This window comes from Mirounga angustirostris, unplaced genomic scaffold, assembly GCF_029215605.1.
Source record: "Mirounga angustirostris isolate CCGP_5_RB_7025 unplaced genomic scaffold, mMirAng1.0.hap1 SCAF_6, whole genome shotgun sequence".
NCBI classification, from domain to species: domain Eukaryota; kingdom Metazoa; phylum Chordata; class Mammalia; order Carnivora; family Phocidae; genus Mirounga; species Mirounga angustirostris.
Window position 1 is genome coordinate 111407324 of NW_026991714.1, and position 22215 is coordinate 111429538.

At 35.5% G+C, this 22215-nt stretch overlaps 1 protein-coding gene across 10 annotated transcripts in view; it reads left to right on the forward strand.

Moving 5' to 3' along the window:
- CCSER2 (coiled-coil serine rich protein 2) overlaps window positions 1-22215 on the forward strand; it is a 189848-nt gene that overhangs the window by 154873 nt on the left and 12760 nt on the right. For 4 of the 10 annotated variants that reach the window (XM_045878228.3, XM_054508248.2, XM_045878235.3 and 1 more), the window contains one exon: window positions 3138-3227. In XM_045878228.3, the coding sequence (XP_045734184.1) occupies window positions 3138-3227 (90 nt within the window). Of the gene's footprint in view, window positions 1-3137; window positions 3228-19192; window positions 19323-22215 lie in introns of all 10 variants that reach the window. The other 6 variants (XM_054508247.2, XM_045878234.3, XM_045878229.3 and 3 more) reach the window with 4 other exon arrangements.

A 22215-nucleotide genomic window follows, 5' to 3' on the forward strand; every position in this document is an offset into this window, starting at 1 on the left:
TCTAGGTGATTTCAAAGTCCCTTTCTAGTTCTAGCTTTCTATGCCTTTTATCTTTTTTTTTTTTTTTAAATATACACTCACCCCAACCTGGGTTTGCATGCAGACTTTCAGAAAAGTGACAGTATAAAGTGTTGAATTCATATTTTGTGTGAAATGTGCATATATAAAATCAGATTGCAGTGCTCTAAGTATTTAACTGGATCGTATAGAAGCTCAGCTATTTAAACCTCATTTAAGATGCTGAGAATGCCCTTTTATTTTCCTCTCAGTATACTAGTTAAGTAATAGTTAATTTAGATACATTTACTCATTGAACCCTCAATAATCAGTGAAATTATTAGTGTAGAATTTTCTTTATAGAGCCATAGAAAGTAGAAGTCCGCTTAAGCAGTTAGCACTGCCATATATTTGAAAAACTATGACCAGCTATGAAAAGCTGCATATACTGGGTTCAAATCCGGCCCTGAAACTTAATAACCATGTTGTCCTAGGGAAGTTACTTAATTTCTCCTAAGCCTCTTCTGTATGTGGGGGTAATAAAAATAATACCATATAGGATTATGGTAGTTTAATAAACTATGTATGCAAACTACCTAATGCTATACCTGGACCATGGGTACATGATAAATATTAACTCTTATTTAATGACTTGCCCCAAATCACCCAGCTAGTAAATCAATGCATATCTTAAGATGTTATAAGTTCCAAGTAAAAGTCCCTAACCAACAGTGACTTAAAAATTAGAACATTTGTAAACTCAAATAGCAAAATTGTATAGATCTCATGGTTACTTAAATGGTCATTTGGGTAATGGTGAAGTTCTAGGTTGGCTTTTCTGGAATCTTTTTGTATGTCCTGTGATGGTTACAAGATGTCTTCTATAGTTCTATGTGTCACATACTTCTGTATTAGTCCCCAGATGTAGGAAAATGACCTGTTTTCTCTAGCATGCCTATTTTTTTTTTTTAAAGATATTTATTTCAGAAAGAGAGAAAGAGAAAGGGAGGGAGAGGGAGAGGAAGAGACTCTCCAGCAGACTCCACGCCGAGCACGGAACTGACGCGGGGCTCTATCCCGCAACTCTAAGATCATGACCTGAGCCAAAACCAGAAGTTGGATGCTTAACTGACTGAACCACCCAGGCATCCCTCTAGCATGCCTATTTTTAAAATCAAGAGCACTTTCTCAGCAATTACCCAGACTTTTTACATGTTTTATTGGCTAGGTTTGGATTCTTTGTCCCTTTCTAAGCATGGTGAAATGGGATTAATCTGATTGGTTCAGACTAATCAAAATGTATCATTGGGTCAAAAGGTAGGATACACTTCCCTCAATACGGGACTACATAGAATGTGATCATCCAAACAATCTATTAGCAAAAAGAAAAGCATGTGGACAGAGAATGATTTGGGTAGTTGTTTTACATCTATTGAAGTGTCACTAAAAACTAGGTTTTTCAAATTATGAAAAATTCAAACATTTGCCAAATAGTGTTCTTCATATGTTAGCAGATAGATTACAAAAAGGAAAGGAAATTGCTTCTGGAACTGCAGTAGTCAGGGTAGAATACATAATGTGCTTGCATTAAGATAAATACTCTTTTTTTATATACCTTCCATATATATTAAAAGTTACATCCTATTATAGTGAATTCTATGACTTTTTTTTACAGATTTTTTTTTTTTATTTTATTTTTGAGAGAGAGAGTGTGAGCAGGGGGAGGGGTGGAGGGAGAGGGAGAGAGAGAATCTCAAGCAGACTCTGCGCCACGCCAGACGCGGGGCTCCATCTCAGGACTCTGAGATCATGACCTGAGCCGAAACCAAGAGTCGGACGCTAAACCAACTGAGCCACCCGGGTGCCCCCATGAGACTCTTAATTTGCCTACTTATATAGTGAATTTTGTTTCAGTCACTGTCCCATTTCTTAGGAATGGGAAATATTTCACCTGTACTGTAAGGAATGGAAAAATGTCTATACTACAGAGATTTTTGTTTTTAATTAGATCTTATTTTATATATGGAAAATGGAGGGGCGCCTGGGTGGCTCAGTCGTTAAGCGTCTGCCTTCGGCTCAGGTCATGATCCCAGGGTGCTGGGATCGAGCCCCACATCAGGCTCCCTGCTCTGCGGGAAGCCTGCTTCTCCCTCTCCCACTCCCCCTGCTTGTGTTCGCTCTCTCGCTGTGTCTCTGTCAAATAAATAAAATCTTTAAAAAAAAAAAAGAAAGAAAGAAAATGGAATGATCTGATTAAAATTAAGAAAAATGCTGAATTTTGGTAAATTTTTAAAAATAAGACACCTAATTTTAATTTGATGCAGTAGTCAAGAATTTGTTATGTGGGTTTTCCTACAAGAAAGTATGTTTACCTCTGGTGAGGTTGTTTAATAAATAATATGGTATATTCCAACTTCACACTAAGGAGAAATTCTCATTATCAATCTTTTCATTCTTTTTTTAAATTTGATCATTATTTATTTGAGAGACCAGAGTTTCCACAATAGGTACATTGCTTTGTGTTGTATAAATGACTAAATGAGTATGCTTTAAGTGGAATCATATGTAGAGAATTCATTTGTGAACTGAAATGGTCAGATATGTCTTGTCAAAAGGCAGTGGTCCTTCAAATTCTTTAGTCCAATAAGGTTAACACCTCATTAAGGAGGCTTAAAAGCACTACACATGTGAATAGACAACCTTATCTATGGACTGTGGTATTTAATATCCATAGAGTGCCATCAAAAATGAATTTAAGAAACTGGTGTAGTGACTGTAGTACCAATGTAGTACATTATATTTTGCAATTGTATTCTTTATAATCTGTATGTTGTATATATATTCTACATTTATATACAATAGTATTGTATATATTTATGTATATAAGATCATAGATAGTGTGTTTATGGACAATGTAAGAGATTCCCAAGGTTAATTTTTACTATTCAAAATTTTAGCTTTACTGACTGACTCTAGAATCCAGTCTCTAAATAAGATGGGAGACTATTGAATAGACCTGGATGTTTGCCCTTTTTTTGTGATGGTGGTCTTTTACCCCTTAAGAGAGCCTCTAATTATTTTTGTATGTATATGTGTGTTTATAGAATTATACCAGTGTAAAAATTTGTGGTTTTATTCAGGCAACTCGGTGTAACTGTCACCAAAAATCTAAAGAGGAAAAATGCACATATGCTGATAAATATACTCAAACACCCTGGAGAAGAATTCCTGTAAGTAACATATGACCTTAACCTCTTCTCATGTCATTTACTCTTTTGATGTTTGTTCCACTCTTTTTACTCTAATCTAATAATTTTGAATCTGCCATGGCTGTAATTTTTTTTTTTTTTTAGGTAAGTTGATTTTTCTTGTCTCGTAGGTGTTCATGTACTTTCTAAAGCTTCTCTTGTGTGTCTTATATAAATGAATGTGCATTTAGTAGCTTTTCCATTCTGCACACTATATAGCCCATTTTATTTGAGTGTTTAGTCTCCTCTCATTGCATGTATTTATGAGAGTATTTTCCCCATGCCCTAAAAGAAATAGAAATCCAAAAAAGCAGTCTTCCCTCTTTAGCAGCATGACTCTTTGGAAATATGTGATGTAGCTTATTCTTTTGTTGTTGTTGAAATTTTTCAAATATATTCTATTATAATTACTCAAATGTTGAGGCTGTTAAGTATAAATGCATTAAGATATAGATAGTAAAGGTTATGTTTTACGCATGGTTAGGGAATAGTTTCTTCTAAACAGTAGAAAGTAACCATGTTTCTTGTTTTTGAAAACATATTTAGGCTAACATACACTGAGGTCTGAAACTAAGTTCAGGATGTGCCTGAGCCAGAGAATCATCACATGGCCATCCAGTCATCATAATCCTGTTGTTGGGTGCCAACTAATAGACATTTTTTGTTAAGAGAATGCCTAATAAGCCACCTTTGACTCTTCTTTTGCCTTATTTTAGCAGTGGAATCCTAGTAACAGAAATGAACAGGGAACTATAATGGTTAATATAATCAACAATCTAATATTTAAAACTTAGCTACAGGCTTTAAAGTTTATAAAATACTTTTTTTCATTTTCATCTAGTAAGTAATTATTTTTTGTGTGCTCTACATAAGGTACAATGCTAATAATTAATTTATTCAACAAAAGTTTGTGAGCTTCTCCCATCTCAGTTATTAGGCTCTTGAAGTAGAAGTAAGAATTGGGAAAGAAAATATACAGACCAATAAGGATTCTTTCCTCCATTAGCAAGTGTTTATTAAAGGAACTGGTGATGTGATACAATTAAAGTGTAGCGAGTTCTGTTAGGTTCAGAGGATTGGGAAAGTCTAGTTGGAAGAATCAAGGAGCTTGGTGAAAAAGGTGAAGGTTGTGGTTGAATTCTAGAAAGTAAAAGATGCCGGTAGACAGAGATGATATATTTCTTTAAAGGATGTGGAAACTTACCTATTTGAAGGAAATTGCAAAATAAGACTGTGCCTCTTGCTTGTAGATGGGGGTTTAGGCTTTCCCTGTTTCTCCAGATGTTTGTGCTTTCAGACACTAAGAAGATTGGTGATTTCTTTAAGTGTGAGAAGTTCCATTTTCCCATCCTCATGGGAGTTTTTATACCATCTCTGGGTTCCTCGATCTTTCTGTTCTGAAAACTGGCTGTTAATCAGACAAAAGTAAATGGTACAAAACAACCCCAAGACATTCCTCAGTTAGTTTTACTATAATTTTGGGTGAAATGAAGGTCAGTTTTCTAGCCTAGCACTGCTAACAAACCCAGACTTTAGGCTTCCTTGTCATCTACTACTATAGGAATCACCTGGCTTAGCACTTTTGTTTTACAGTTATCTAAGTTAACAAAAGGCAGGGAGATTAAATGGCATATTAAAGTTTCCATAATTAATCAGTGGCTGAGGGAGTACTCTAACTTCAGGCCACTGACCACTAGTTCAAGGTTCCTTTCCCCAAAGGCACACTGAGGAGCCTTGAAGGATTGAGAGAGGTTTGGCAGTTTGAAATGGGAGAAATATCCCTTACAAAAGGAACAGTACAAGTAAAGGTGATGAGGTAGGAAGATACATTTAGGCAATAGTAAGTGTATGATTTTGGCTGCAACACAGTTGTATGTTTAGGGAAATAGTTGAAGTTGGTGTAAAGTCCATTTGAAAATAGAATTTAAAATTTTATCCAGGAATTACTGGAAAAGTAGTTTTACTGAGTTGTATTTAGTTAAAGAGGTAGTTACATATATTTATTTACTTAGTTAAGTGATAATTATTAGCTATTAACATTAAATACTGAGTTTATTCTCTGATTTTTATGTTTTTTTGGACTTAGCATTCATTTGAAATAAAATTACTTTATTTTAGAAACCATTTACTATAATAAAGATTTTCTTTTCTCTTCTAAAAAGTTATACTTTACTCTACATGTTTGTTTTTTAGCAGGAACCCAACATCTTTAAACAAAATGTTGATGATGGGGAGGTGCAGTGGGATCCTTCTTTGGCCAGAATGAGTTTGTTAGGTAGCAATTTGGGGAATCAAAATATGTTAATGTTTCAAAATCCCCAGGTGGAGTGTAGGTAACATTTTTTGATCTGGCTAATAAGACTTTGGGAAGATTAAAGGTTATAGTCTGAGTCCTTGTTCTTTACCATTCCCTGAATATCTTGGGAAATTTAAATGCCCTTCTTGACACTCTTAGTTGAGGATCTGAAGTAGAATCTACTTCAGAGGTTTATGAGGCATATGTAAGCATGTCCTCGGAACATTTCCTGGCATCCGAGGAAGAAATCTGGTTGTAGTAGAAGGCAGAGAAGGATGGTGGAGAAGAGAGAGATACCGTCCATAGTACTTGTTGGCAGCCACTTAGGATATGGAAAGAAACATGAAAAAAAAAATAGACATTTTTTGAAGAAATGAAGGAAGATAAAGGAGATGGATTTCAAATTTAGGGAGGGAAAGAAAGAGGGAAGAGAGATAAGAATGAGCTATAGGAGAAGATGCTACTTTCAGAGGAGAGTGGATAAGTCTGCTGCCGGTGAAATATTCTCATCTGAGGGACAGAAAGAATACCAGTAAAGTGGTGAAATGGGTAACATGGAAAAGAACAGCAACAATGTGGGAAGGTATCTAATCATTCACGCAAAAACAGTTGAAGTAAGCTAGGAATAGTAGGAAGATGGTGATTATGTGAGAAAAGATGGTGATTATGTGAGAAGATTCATTAAAATGTATAAACTTATAAAAGTTTATTTTTAAAGATAGTATGACATTATTGATTTGTGTACAAGCATGTTCTTATAAATAGCATTATCTTGGACTGAAGTAAATATTTTTAACATATTTCCAATATTGTTTCAAAGCATTTAACATCAGTGTTTGAAGATTTGCACATTAAGTAAATTCAAATTTTCACAATATATACATTTTACAGAGCCTTTGTTTAAATATCTTAAATGAACTAGAGAAGCCAAAATATCAAAAAAGAAAACATTTCTAGACTCAAACCATCAACTCTCTTATTATTTATCCCTTTGAATCTCAAAGAAGGGATTGTAAGATGGACCCAAAGGATCTACCTGGCCTGTCACATAATGGCCCACCTGTATTACTATTAAAATTGAGTGTAGAAATAAATGCTGTTGTATCAGTATCAGTGGGAAAGTTGCCTACCAGTTGAAATTCAGAATATACACAATTAGATCTGTTACTAGTTTTCTCTCATATTCTAAGAACTCACTTTATTATATGGCAAAGAGGTGAGAAAAGATGATTTTATATGCATTTTAAAATGTTCTCTTAGAATTACTTTCTAGTAGTGAATCAAAGATTTAATCCATTTTATGGTCTATTTAATAGATATGTATATAACTTACATAAATTCAACAATTAGAATATGGTCAGCATTATCAGCAATTCTTTGTGCTTAGAATTAGGTTCTCATGTCTGAGATTTACTGGATTATGCATATAGTTCAAAATACCATAGTCATGTATGTTCCTATCATAACTATTTATAAAATAGAAAAGATAAAATCAGAAAACTTTATCACAGACATATAACAGAATTCATGTCAACTGTTCGTAATTTCCAAAGGAGAAGGAGTTTGCCTACTTCCTAGCAGCATGCTATTATGTACTATTAAAGAACTCTGCTCCCTCCCTTTTTTTGCTTGCCTGGGAGATAAGATAAAATATTAAATGAAAGGAAGATCACAACCTAAAGATTTTTCTTAAGAGGACTCTCTCCTAAGTCCTTTTTCTTTTATTCTGTACATCTTCCTGATTTGGGAGTGGGCAGCATTATTAATTTTTACATGAGATTTATGTCCTGATTTTATACTTTGGTATTTCATTTTATCCCAATTGGAGAGGTGTTATATTACTACTCATATATATTTCAGAGGGAATTAAAGGATTTATTTCTTTGTGGAGGTCTTTGTTTATATTCACTATTGTTTATATATAGCATATGCCACTAGAAGTATTTTTTAAGTGAAATATACATATACTTTGGTGTTTAAACAAATAATTATAATGTGAGCATGTAATTATTTTTAAGTTATTGATGTCTAGTCATTTTTATTGAATATGGCCTATGTTTCAATGAGCTACATGCTGACAGGAGCCATCTGTGTGGCTGAGACATCATGCTAGCCGCATGTATTTATTACAATACAACAAGAATCCTATTATGTGTATCTTTACACTGATTTTTAAACAATTGTACTGTAACTTTCGTGGATACATCTGAAACCACTAACTGAAAAATAGAATTGTTTTTCAAGGCTAAGAACAAATTAAATATGACTATTTTAGCAATTGAGTGACTTATCTGGTCATAAATTTTAAGGGTATCTAAATCAGCACCCTCTAATACCAAATGCCAGAACTATAGAAAGCATTTTTAGAACTTTGTTTAAAGTATCCATTGAAAAAGGAAAGTTTATCTGCACTGTAGTTAGAAAACAGGATAGCACCAAAGTTTTCTACTACTGGGATCCATTTCATTTGTGTAATACATAGTTTAATTTACTGACTTGTACACGAAGGGTATAGGCAGGACATAGAGAGATTTTACTCTTAGAAATTTAATGATAGCAATCACTAAGAAATGGATAATCCTGTTAGCTTTCAAGAAGCAACTTGATCAAATCAGTCTTCCAGGAGAAGTTAGGTGGAGATGTAGATTCAGAGTGTGGAGGGGACTTGAGTGTATGGAAGGCAGAAATCTTTGATGATAGAGCTTCATCTACTAGGAAACCTCTGTGTTGTAGGGCCAAATGCCACAGACCCTTTGAGAGCAAGTAAGACCATTCCAGGAAGCTTCCTAAACTCTCCCAGAAGAGGGAGAAATAGGCAAACTTAATCATGAATCAGGAAGAGTTTTATCTCTTCGGTGTTAAGATAAAAATCCCTCACACTCTAACTTCAGGTGAAAACTCTCATTTGTTCTCACTTTTGCGTTTAGAAAAAGCAACTGTTTGAGAGAAGAGCTACAAGTGTTCTGGAGGAATTGGCTCACAGTTCCTTGTCTTATCCCACACAGAGCTCACAGTGTTTTATGTGAAGACTTGGTAGGCTTTATCTTGAGAGAAATGAAGTTACCTCTAAAACCCTGAGTTCAGACACTTCTGTTTTTCATGTTTTCTTTTTCCTTTATTTTTTTTTAATTTTTTTTTTTTAAGATTTTATTTATTTATTTGACAGAGAGAGACACAGCGAGAGAGGGAACACAAGCAGGGGGAGTGAGAGAGGGAGAAGCAGGCTTCCCGCTGAGCAGGGAGCCTATGTGGGGCTCGATCCCAGGACCCTGGGATCCTGACCTGAGCCGAAGGCAGACGCTTAACGACTGAGCCACCCAGGCGCCCCATTCCTTTATTTTTTTTATGTCCCACCAATTTCAAGTATAATTAAAATATTATGCATATTGTTAAACTATATGTCAGATATCCCAGGTATGTTTTTCTACAACTAGATTTTATTTTTCCCCTTGGATGGAATATATTCATATGCATACCTACTTCTCTTTGTTTGTAAAACAAAGTGTTTTAGAAAAACCACTGTGGTTTCTCTAGCGGAAAGCATCTCATATCTACCATTTCATCTTAAAAGTCATCAGAAGCTTTAAAGTAGACTCAGATGAGCAAAAGGTACTTTCTTGGCTAGAGCTTAGAGAACTTCATGAGTTCATGGCATCAACTAAGAAAGAATTATGCACTCTCTGCCCTCTAGATTAGTGCTCCAGTAGAAATATAATGTGAGCTGCATATGTAATTAAATGCCCTAGTATCCAAATTAAAAAGAAACACGTATTGCAATGAGCACTAGGTGTTATACGCAAATAATGAATCATGGAACACTACATCAAAAACTAATGAAGTACTATATGGTGACTAACATAACGTAATAATAAAAAAAAGAAACACACAGAGTTAATTTTAATAAAATATTTTATTAACCCAGTAGTACCATTCAAAAATGGAATCAATATAAAGAAGATAATGAGATATTTTACATTCTGAGTTTTGGCTTTTGTTTGTACTAAGTCTTTGACATTTGGGGGTATTTTACATTTATACAGCATTCCATTTCAGACTATCCATAATTCAGCTGTGTGGTCGTCATTGGATTAGGCTTTAAACCTGAACTAAGTAGCAGGAATTAATGACCCCCCCACACACACACAAAAAAGGTACATTCCTTCAGCTTTTAAACCATAGGTTCATTCATTCATTCAGTGAACCTTGACTACTTTATTCTATATTTCAATCCCAGTGTGCTAAGGGTTTTGGATACTAAAAAGACATTGCCTGATTCTTAGTTTATGATCCTCATGCGTAGACAGCAAAGGGTAAATCTGAGATGATAGGAGGGTGAGGCTCTGTTTCTAGACCAGAGGAAGGTGGGCATGTGTTCCAGACTTGGGGACTAGACCTTCTGGCTCTCAGATCCATCTTAAAACTGCCATCACTTAATGGTAACTTCAGTTCAGGAGTGTAGCGTGTTCAGCACTCACTGATGGAACAGATCCGTACATCTGGGAATTTGCATTGCTTCTGCTCTCTTTTTGCTGAAGATCAGGTCTCCCACCCTCTCCTTACATCTTATAAATCCTAAGTCTTCTAAGTTTCTAAGTTAAGTTCTTCTCCACAAGTTCTGTTTTATTTTAGAAACACTCCCAATGGATAGGGAATCATGGGGAGGCAATACCTGCTCTTAGTGCTGCTGCTTAGTGTGTTCAAATGTCTAGTATTTCTGAACTGGCCTGGTCTCAGGGTTTGGTCATGTATTTTACAGCTATTTCAGTTGTTTACTGTTGAAAGGAGTAAATAATCTTTCTTCTTTTTATACTCAGGGAAATTACCTTTAGTTTATAGAGATGAGAATGTCCTTAGACATGTTTTCCATCTCTCCCCAAGAAAATATGACCCTACCAATATAATCAGCATTTTAAATAATCTTGCTCTGTATTATTCTAATGTGCATTATAGTTTTATTCCTCTATTTTTTTTATTTTAAATACTTAAGATTCATAAAAAGTTATAAAAATAGTACAGAAAGATCCTTTGTATGGTTCACCCAAAATCCCACAATGATTACATTTTATATACGTATAGTACAATTTCAAAACCAGGAAATTGACAGTAGTATATATGTAGTTCTGTGCCGTTTTATTATTATGTAGATTCCGGCAACAACACCGTATTTAAGATGCAGAATTATTGCACCACTACAAAGTTCTGCCTTGTGTGCTGCCTTTTTTTTTTTTTAAGATTTTATTTATTTATTTGTCAGAGAGAGAGAGAGCAAGCACAAGCAGGAGGAGGGGAAGAGGGAGAAGCAGGCTACCTGCTGAGCAAGGAGCCCAGTGTGGGACTCGATCCCAGGACCCTTGGACCCTGACCTGAGCCGAAAGCAGAACTTCACCAACTAAGCCACCCAGGCACCCCTGTGTGCTGCCTTTTAATAGTCACAATCATTCCCTTTTTCCTCTACCATTTCTAATGGCAACCACTAATCTGGTTTTCCACACCTATAATTCAGTCATTTCAAGAATGTTATGTAAGTGGGGCACCTGAGTGGCTCAGTCGTTAAGTGTCTGCCTTTGGCTCAGGTCAGGATCCCAGGGTCCTGGGATCCTGCCCTTCATTGGTCTCCCTGCTCAATGGGGAGCCTGCTTCTCCCTCTCCTTCTACTACTCCCCCTGCTTGTTCTCTTCTCTCTCTCTCTCTGTCAAATAAATAAAATTTTTTTTTTAAGATTTTATTTATTTATTTGACAGAGAGAGACACAGCGAGAGCAGGAACACAAGCAGGGGGAGTGAGAGAGGGAGAAGCAGGCTTGCTTCACACAAGGCTTGATCCCAGGACCTTGGGGCTTGACCTGAGCCGAAGGCAGACGCTTAACGACTGAGCCACCCAGGCGCCCCATAAATAACATTTTTAACATAAATAAATCTGTGATCCATTTTGAGTTAATTTTTATGTAAGATATAAGGTTTGGGTCAAGGTTCATTATTTTCCTACAATCACCCAGTTACTTTGCACCATTTAAAAAAAATATTATCCTTTCTCTATTGAATTACTTTGTGTTTTTGTCAAAAGTCAGTTGACTATATACTTGTATGGATCTACTTCTGGGTTTTCTATTCCACTGATCTATGTGTCTACCCCTCCACCAATACTGCACTGTCTTGATTGCTATAACTATAAAAAGTCTTAAGTTGAGTGATTCCTCCTACTTTTTCTTTTTCATAATTGTTTATATATTCTAATTTATTTGCTTTTCTGCATAATTTTAGAATTAGCTTATGTTATCTAAAAAAAGAATCTTGCCAGGATTTTGACAGAGAATGTGTCATACCTAAATATCATTTTGGAGTTAACATCTTTAGTATGTTGAATATTCCAATCCATGAATAACGTATATCTCTCCATTAATTTAAATCATTTTTTAAATTAATCAACATTTTCTCGTTTTCTGAATACGAGATCTACATATGCTTTCTTAGATTTATTAAGTATTTCATCATATTGAGTGGGATTATAAATGGTATTGTCTTTTAAATTTCAGTTTCATGTGTTTATTGCTGGTATTTAGAAATACAAATGACTTTTTTTTTAAGATTTTATTTATTTATTTGACAGATAGCGAGAGCAGGAACACAAGCAGGGGGAGTGGGAGAGGGAGAAGCAGGCTTCCCGCCGAGCAGGGAGCCCAATGCGGGGCTCAGTCCCAGGACCCTGGGATCATGACCTGAGCTAAAGGCAGACGCCTAACGACTGAGCCACCCAGTTGCCCCTAGAAATACAAATGACTTTTGTATATGGATCTTGTATCCTATGAATTTATTAAACTCACTTTCTGGTTCTGGATTTTTCCTGTAGATCTAGATTTTCTATGTGGATTGTCATGTCATCTGCAAATAGGAACAGTTTTCTCAATTTTTTGATCTATATGTCTTTTATTTCCTTTTCTTACATTATGCCACTGGCTAGGACCTTTCAATAGTATGTTGAATAAGAATGATGAAAGTGGACATTCTTGCCATGTTCCTGATCTGTGGGGGAAAGCATTCAGTCTTTCACCATTAAATGAATGTTAGCTATAGATATTTGAAAGATGCTTTTTATCAAGTTGAGAAATTTCCTTTCTGTTCCTAGTTTGCAGAGAATTTTCATCATGAATGTGTGTTGGATTTTGTTCAGTCCTTTCGCTATACTAATATATGAACATGTCATTTTTTTTCACTTTAGCCTTTTGATTGCATTGATCATTTTTGGAATCAGTCTTGTTGACCTAACCCCTCCTTGATCATGATGTATAATTCTTTTATGTATTTCTGAATTCTAATCAATAATATTTTGATAAAGCTTGTTTATGTTTCTATTCATGAGGAATAATAGTCTGTTGCTTTCTGGTTTTTTTTGTTTTCTATTAAGGTAATTCTAGCCTCATAAATGAGTGGGGAAGTATTGTTTCCTCTAGATCTGTTTTCTGGAAGATATTATGTAGAATTGGTGTTAATTCTTTAAACATTGGTAGAATTCTCCAGTGGACCATCTAGGTCTGAAGATTTCTTTTTTGGGGAGTGTTTTAATTGTTATAGACCTATTCAGATGATCTCTTTCATCTCAGATGAGTTTTCATAGTTTGTGGTTTTGAGGAATTTGTCCATTTCTTCTCATTTGCCAAATTTATGACTGTAAAGTTGTTTATAGTATTCCCTTTTAATGGTTGGGGGATCTGTATTGTGACCCTGTTTCATTCACGATTTTGGTAATTTGAATCATCTCTCTGATCTTCTTTATCATTTGTAGTGGTTTGTCAATTTTGTCAAACTTTTCAAAGAACCAACTTTTTGTTTCCTTGATTACCTCTGTTTTTCTGTGTTCAGTTTCTGTAGTTTCTGCTCTTTATTGTATTCTTTTTTCTACTTCTGGTTTATTTTGGTATTTTTTCCCAGGTTTCTTTTTTTTTTTTTAAAGATTTTATTTATTTATTTGACAGAGAGAGAGATAGCGAGAGTAGGAACACAAGCAGGGAGAGTGGGAGAGGGAGAAGCAGGCTTCCCGCCGAGCAGGGAGCCCGATGTGGGACTCGATCCCAGGACCCTGGGATCATGACCTGAGCCGAAGGCAGACGCTTAACGACTGAGCCACCCAGGCGCCCTTTTCCCAGGTTTCTTAAGGTGGCAGTTCAGCTTATTGATTTGAGGGTTTTTTTCTCTTTTCTGTTACTGCTGTAGCTGTGTTCTACAATTTTCAATATGTATTTGTTTTGTATTCAGTGTGTGTGTGCATGTGTGTGTGTGTTTAATTTCCCTTGAAACTTCTTTGATCCATGAATTATATTGTTTAGTATCCAAGGGTTTGGAAATTTTTCTGTCATTTTTCTGTTACTGATTTCTTTTTTTTTTTTTTAAGATTTTATTTATTTGACAGGGAGAGACAGTGAGAGAGGGAACACAAGCAAGGGGAGTGTGAGAGGGAGAAGCAGGCTTCCTGCCAAGCTGGGAACCTGATGCAGGGCTTGATCCCATGACCCGGGATCATGACCTGAGTTGAAGGCAGATGCTTAATGACTGAGCCACCCAGGCGCCCCTTGGTTACTGATTTCTAATTTGATTCCATAGTGGTCAGAAAACACATTCTGTGCAATTTTTATTCTTTTAGTTTGCTGTGGCCTACACTGTGGTCTGTTTTGGTAAGTGTTCTGTGGACTCTTGCAAAGAATGTTTATTTGGCTTTTGCTGGATGGAGTAGTCTGTATATGTTGAATAGATCCTGATTGTTGATGGTATCCTTGAGTCCTTCTGTATCACTGCTGATTTTATTGTCTAGTTGTTTTATCAATTATTAAGAGAGGAGTGTTAGACTTTCCAACTGTAATTATGGATTTGTCTGTTCTCCTTTCAGTTCTATCAGTTTTTGTTTCATGTGTTGCACAGTCCTATAGTTTGGTGCATACACGTTTAAGATCACTATGTCTTTTTGGTAGATTGACCCTTTTATCATTTTATAAGGTTACTTTTTATACCTGGTAATTTGCTCTGAATCCTCCTTTATTTGATATTAATATAGCAACTCTTACTATCTTTTGATTTTTTTGCATGGTGTAACTTTTTCCTGTTTTACTTTATTTTTTTTTCTTCTTTCACATCTTTAATATTCAACAATTATGTCTCTCCTTAATATCCTTTGGCGTTAAATTTAATTGACCCTGGTTGTGTCAATTAGAAGCACTTGTATTATTTATGGATTTTTTATGAACTGTCTTTATCAGGTCTGTAGAGCTTTAGGCCACTTGCTTATTCATCACCTTGTTCATCAAATCCCCGTCTTAAAATATGGGGATTTCTGAAATAGTTTTTAATACAATAAAACATCCACTCTTACTACTGTATCCTGATATAGGTGGCAAACATTTTCTGTAAAGGACCAGATAGTAAATATTTTAGGCTTTATAGGTAACATACTGTCTCTGTCACCTCTTCTTCTTAGCAATCTTTTATTTTTTTTTATTATGTTAATCACCGTACATTACATCATTAGTTTTTGATGTAGTGTTCCATGAAACAAGTGTTCATTGTTTGTGCATAACACCCAGTGCCCCATGCAGAACATGCCCTCTTTAATACCCATCACCAGGCTAACCCATCCCCCTACCCCCCCTCCACTCTAGAACTGTATTGTTATATATAAAGTGAATTTCTTGTGTCCTGCATATGATTGGGTCATGATTCTTTATCCACTCTGCCAGTCTGTCTAATTGGTGTCTATACACCTTTATATTTCATGCAATTACTGATATGTTAAGTCTGCCATTTTATTTTTTGTTTTGTTTCCTCTCATTTGTTTCTGGTTTCTTTTTCTTGCCTTTCTGTATGTTACTTAGACCTCTTAGAATTCCATTTTGCTTTATATGTAGTGTTTTGAGTGTATCTGTTTGTATGGGACTGTTACGGTTGTTGTAAGTATTATACCCTTTAAGTCCCTTTCTCTCCCCCATTTATAATATAAGTGTCTTAAATATTTCCTATACATATATTAAGAATGACATAAGACAATATTAGAGCCAGGGAAGAATGGAAGCCTAGGCTCCATTGTTGGTCTTTTCTGTTGGGAATAGGGCTGGGGCTGCAGTTTTTCTTGTGGCATTTAGCATGTCCTTGTGTACAGGTTTTGTGAACTGCTAGGCTACCTCTTTCCTGGTTCTTTGGCATGGTTCAGGATTTTCTTGACACTATTTCTATTTTTGTTTTTGTCTGTGTCCAGTGGCGTTTCTGTGTGCTGGCTTCTCCATCACCTAGTCTAGGATACGTTAGGCAAAAAGATACCTCAGGAATTTTCTACTACGTCCTCAGATTTCAAGGTCCCTAGCTGATCTATCTTCTTAGCTCCACCTTTCAGAGTTTTATGTTTGTTTTATATATAATGTCAAGAGTTTTGGCCTCTACTTTGCAGAAGGAAAAGGGGGAAGTGTTATCTATTCCATCTTGTGCTAGAACTGGAAGTACCGCTTCGATTAAATTTTAATCAAAGTATATTTCTACTCTGTGAAAGTCACTTAAGCTATAGTTGACACCAAGAAAAATGAGAAAGCTGTTATTCTCAGGGTGGTTATATTTCATAGAAGAATAAGAGAAACATTCAAATCAACATAATGAAAAGCAGAAGAAAAATTCCCTGAGACAAGCGCCCACCAAATGATGTAGATATTTATAAACAAGAATGATCATAATCAGTTCAGGTAGGATCCAGAGAAGCTTTGAAAGGCTGGATAGGAATTAGGTAGATGGGGATGGAGAAGTGGAAGGAGACATTTGAAGTGAAGTAAATAAAATGAGTAATATTCTTTGCCTTTCTAGACATAAACTGAAATGACAGCTGTTCAACTGGTAATAAATGGGTGCCCCTTGGCAGGAGCAGGCAAAGTTATTTATGTATTTATTTCACAAGGTTGTCTCTCTTTCCCTCTCATGCTCAAGCCCATCCCAGAGATCATGGTTTGTTGATCTTGGGTGAGGGAAGATGGGTATCATTGTTTTTGTTTCTAAAATTCTTAGGTGCTTGCAATGTGTAGCCAGACCTGATGTTATAGCTTTATCTCTAGTTAAATACAATAACTTCATTTGTTTTTTAATAGCTTCATTTAATTCAGTTTAAATCCATAAACAGTTATTTAGAGTCTGCTGTGTGTTAGGGACTGTTAGGCAAAGAACGTAGGACATTTAACATCCTTTAAAACTCCTGCCAGGTTCTGGGTATTGTGACAGATACTTTCACTTAAATTATTTCAGAGAACTAATGAATTATCATGAGACACCATTTAATAAATGCCATTGTTATAAATGCCATATAAATAGTTATAAAATTAAAGGATAGGGGTGCCTGGGTGGCTCAGTCGTTAAGCGTCTGCCTTCGGCTCAGGTCATGATCCCAGGGTCCTGGGATCGAGCCCCGCGTCGGGCTCCCTGCTCAGTGGGAAGCCTGCTTCTCCCTCTCCCACTCCCCCTGCTTGTGTTCCCTCTCTTGCTGTTTCTCTCTCTGTCAAAAAATAAATTAAAAATCTTTAAAAATAAATTAAAGGATAGCAATGATTGGAGTGGGGATAAAGACAGATATGTGAGTAACTGAATTCTAAGAACTGAAAGTGAGAATCTTCTTAGAGATGAACCATTCTGTCTTAGTCTGTTTGGGCAGCTATAATAGACCACCATAGACTTATAAACATTAGAAATCTTTTTCCCACAGTTTTGGAGGTTGGGAGGTCCAAGAGTAAAGACACCGGCAGATTCAGTGTCTGGCAAGGGCCTGCCGTAGACAACTGTCTTCTCCTTGTGTCCTCTTGTGGTGGATGGGGCAAGAGAGCTTTCTGGGGTTTCTTTTATAAGGGCACAAATCCCATTCATGAGGGCTCCACCCTCATGACCTACTCACCTCCCAAAGTCTCCACCTCCAAATACCATGACACTGGGGGAATAGGTCTCAACATATGAAATTTGGGGGGAACACAAATAATTCATTCTCTAGCACATTCTAATCCCGCAAATGAGGAAACTGAGGCTCAGAGAAGATCGGTGACTTTTTTAAGGTTATAGGACTTATGGAAGATCCAAAGAAAAACACAATTCTCCTGGCTCCTAGTCAGTACTATTTTCACAAACCTCCAGAGAGAATTTATTTCTTTGAAAAGGAATCTCTGCTGGTTTAGCTTATATACAAAATCCCCATCTGAAAGTGTCTTTACCCAGTACAGTGGATGGAACCTTGGCCCTGGTGAAACTCATAGGAAAAGTGCAAGCCCTTTCTTGGTTGAGGATTTGTTTTGTGTAAAGCTTTTGAACCAAAACATATCTGAAACAGCAAAATAGAATTGTATCAGGCACTCTCTTTGGAGAACACTTGGGATTATCACCCTATTAAATATTTTCTAAGCTACTTTCACAAACACCTGTGGCTAAATTAGTGGAGAAAAGATAATAATTTCAAAAGATAGGATCTTTACTTACTAGGATATTCTAAAAATCATTAATTCCACATGGTTTCTGGGAGCTGTTTTTCCCCTTCATTAACATAGAAAGTGGATCATTCTGTTTTTGTTTTATAGTGAGCAGTGTAGATACAATTACTCTTAAATTTAAATTAAGTATCTGATTATACTGAACTGAGCCAAGAAATATTGATACAGAAGTGGGAAAAAAAATTTATTTGGACCAGTGTGTTTGTGAAATCTGTAAACACCAATAAAAACTACATTAGTAATTTTCTACTTATGTCTATGTCAGATTAATTTGTCTGAAAATTATGCATACTTTTGCAAATTGAACTGGGTATGATGATTATTTTATTTACAGCTCATTTTCCTTGATGATTTTGTTAGTGTTTAGTAGTTTTATTTGTGGCCATATTTCAGTCGATGAGGGTGCTAGGAACAGACCTGAGACCCAGTCTGGTTCTATTTGTGAGACATTGCACGAATCTTTTTCTCGATAACCCAGTTTTATCTGGAAAGTGAGGAAATTGAAGTAAATGCCATTGCAGATGTATTCCAATTCTGATAACCTGTTATTAAGTAAATCTAAGAAACCATAAGTTACTCATATTAAAAAGCGTGCATGTTTAACCTGTGGCCTGTATGTCACATTCTTGACAGTACTCACTCTCAAAACATCCTAAGTCTTTTTAATGCTGTGTTGGTTCTGCTATCTTCAGCCAATGTTCTTTATTTTACCTGCTAATCCTCTGAAAACCTATGATTTAAAAAGAAATAAAAATTTTTATATGATAGTTTTTTTGTTGCCTGATTTATAATTGATGCAATTTCTGTGTTTAACACTTAAAAGTGTGTCTCCCTTTTTAAATGCTTTCACATTTTATAAGACTGGAATCTGCTATTTAAAAAAGAGCTATATGATGATAAATGTAATGTATATGAGAAAGAATATATATTTCATTTCTTATGTATTAACTATATTAGGAGAAAATAATTTTTTTCTTAAAATATTTGGTAATACCTAGGTTTGGATTATGATGTATTTTTAATCATTTGAACTACCTATATTAAAAAAATGAAATCTGTCTTCTTATTAACACTATTGTTATTTTTTTTTTAAAGTATGACTTTGGTTTCTCTATTTTTCGGTTCCCTTTTTTATTATACCTCCCTACCCCATCTCTCTCTGCACAGGGTGGGTATTCTCCCTCCTTCTCTCCTTGGCAGGGCTCCTTCCAGGGGATCCCACGGACTGTTCCGCCGCACCGCAGACAGAGTGAGTCTGTGTCTCTCACTCCTATCCTGCTCTGGCTTCCCGTTCATGGTATTTCCCTTCTGCATGACCTGTCCCTCCCCCAGCATCCCACTTCCTGTCCAGAGTGACCTGCAGGCATGTGCTAAACCAGCACTCCCTGGGCTCTCTTCTCTTAATTAACCCTTCCTTTGACTGCATGTGAATAGACTTCTACTTAGAGCCTTAGGAGAACTGTCTGAAATTAATCTCATTTTAATGCTGTTTAAACCTATTGCCAGTGACCCTAGATCTACTGACATGCATCTGCCTTTAATGTATTTTCTCTTTTTGTGACCTTGAGATCTATGAATAACAAAATTTTTTTATCTAGTTACGTCAAAAATGTACACACCATTTGCAGCGATATGGACAGATGCATACTGTTTGAGGGAGCAGGCTTACTAGACCATTGCACATTTCTTTAAATATTTCCTAATCAAGAAGCTTCGATTGCATTTCACTGTCATCTAAAAGCAGTCTTTTTATCTTTTTAATTTAATCATTTCAAGGGGTTTTTTTTAACAACTAATAAGTTTTTGTAATTCATCAGCTGCTTTATAGTACAGGAAAAAATGGCTTTTGAATATGCATGGTTTACTAACATTTCTAATGATTTAGTAATTGTTTGACTTAAAAAATTTTTTGTTTACATTGAATCTGCTTTCCAAAACAGTGTTTATTATTTTATATTATGTGCTTAAATACACCTGGTAAGTTGGTTATATTTTATCTTTTTTGAAAAGTCACCCAAAAAAGCTAATATTAATGAAAAAGAGATATTAATATTGTCAATCAGTCACTTTTATGCCTCCTGCATGGATTTACCCTGATTTTTGATTCAGATCAATTTTTTTATAAATTATCTTTATCCATGTGAAGTATCAAAGGTCCCAAAGTTTTAAGCTGTTAAAATTAAGAAATATGATTTATTCAAATAAAAATTCATTTTTTGAATTAGGCAAAATTATGAGGTATCAGTATGAACTTGAGACAAGGTTTGAGGTTTATTTTTGGCTATTATGCCTCTGCTTCCCTTTTGTGTTTTTTGTTTCAAAGAAAATAGATTAATAGAAAGTTTGTATAGGCTTTTATGTCAGATTATTTAGTAGCAAGTTAATTTGTTTAGTGGAAGCAATGAGAAGAGGGATTCTTCCTCCTCCTCTTCTTCCTTTCCCATCCCCTACCACCTCTGTATGCCTCCTTTTTACTTCTCTTGTCTTCAATTACTTCCCATTCCTTTCTCCTGTATTAAGTATTCCTAGCACATAAAAAATTACTTTAAGATGCTAGTGAACTAATCTGACTTTCAAAGGGCAGCTATAACATGATAATATATTTTTAGGCTTATACATAGTAAATTGCATGGTTTGACAGATTTCCCTCAGATTAACATCCCTGCCTTGAATTTACTGTAACTCCCTTTTAGTTCCTGTCCTCTTTCCCTACCATTCTTCTCCCTCATTCTCCTTCCCTTCAGCTAGCTATAATGTGGAATTGAAGTTTAAGGTTAATTATTCCATATTGCAAACAAAGATTTATGTTCATTTTTAAAACATGTTTCTCAGAAACACTCATTTCACTGGTTTCTTATTTGTATAGCTTTAGAATTTTCTTGTCTCTCCCTAGAGTCATTGGCCCTCCATTTTTAAATGTTTCTTCCTTCTTTCCTCTTGGGTTAGAGCTGCCTTTTTCATTTCCCAACTATGAAGAAGCACTGTCCTGCAACACTATCAAGATCTGTCTTTCTGGCTTTTGTAGATCAAACCTTCCTTATCCTCATCTTCACATTAGTAAGGAGAAAGTTTTGGTTCTGTAGAGTTTGGATGTGTTAGCCACCTATCAGAAAGTAATACATATTGCAGTCTTTTCTTGAGTAAGTTCTCACAGCTTACATAGCTAAGAGAACTGGCCCTGGAATTTGATCGTTGAGACTTGTAGGACCCTGGTTGTGGAAAGTGATAATTAGATGACTTGTTCATGGTTTTTTGATACCTCTTACTGAGTGGGGAAAGTTCCTTTAGAGGAAAAATATATTCTAAACTACACTATTTTGGATTTACCCTGAGAACAGCTAAAGCAGTTTACTAATAAAATTATTATTATTTTAATTTTTAAAGAATATTTTAAATTTCTCCAAAATATAGAATTTTTACAGAATATAAAATATAGAATTATATGTATTATATATAAATTATCTAAAATACAGAATTTTAATTTTTTTAAAGAATATATTGAATTTTTCTAAAATATAGAAAAGGGGCGCCTGGGTGGCTCAGTCAGTTTAGTGTCTGCCTTCGGCTCGGGTCATGATCCCAGGGTCCTGGGATCGAGTCCTCCATCCGGCTCCCTGCTCAGTGTTGAGTCTGCTTCTTCCTCTCCCTCTGGCCCTCCCCCTGCTTGTGTGCGTGCATGCGTGTGCTTTCTCTCTCTCTCAGATAAATAAATACAATCTTTTAAAAATATATAGAGAAGAAAGGTATGGAGTCTCCAATGGTTTTCATAGGGTTTTGGAATAGATCTCCCCCTACCTACACTAAACATATTTAGTGAAATAATATTTGTCTCCATGTTTAGTTAGTATGTGATTCCTAGGGCTGAGTTTTGGAGAGGTTAATTCTGTAAGTGATAGTAGATAGTTGAGAGAGTTCTCCTTTATTATAATCTGTTTCATTAATAAGTTCTTTTTGAGACCCTCTTGAACATCAACATAAGTGAACTGACTTTTCTTCTAAATGCAAAAGTCAAGCAGGCTTTAGTAAGGGTAGTCTGGTTTTGTTTTTGTTTTTAATTTATGGGAATAGTAGACTTTCCAGCATAATGAGAGCCTGTTCTGGTTATGTAGAGAATGAAATAATTAACATTTACAGGGAATGTTTAGCTCTGGTCACTCAGGAAAACTGCATTGGCCAAGGATGTTCTTGCT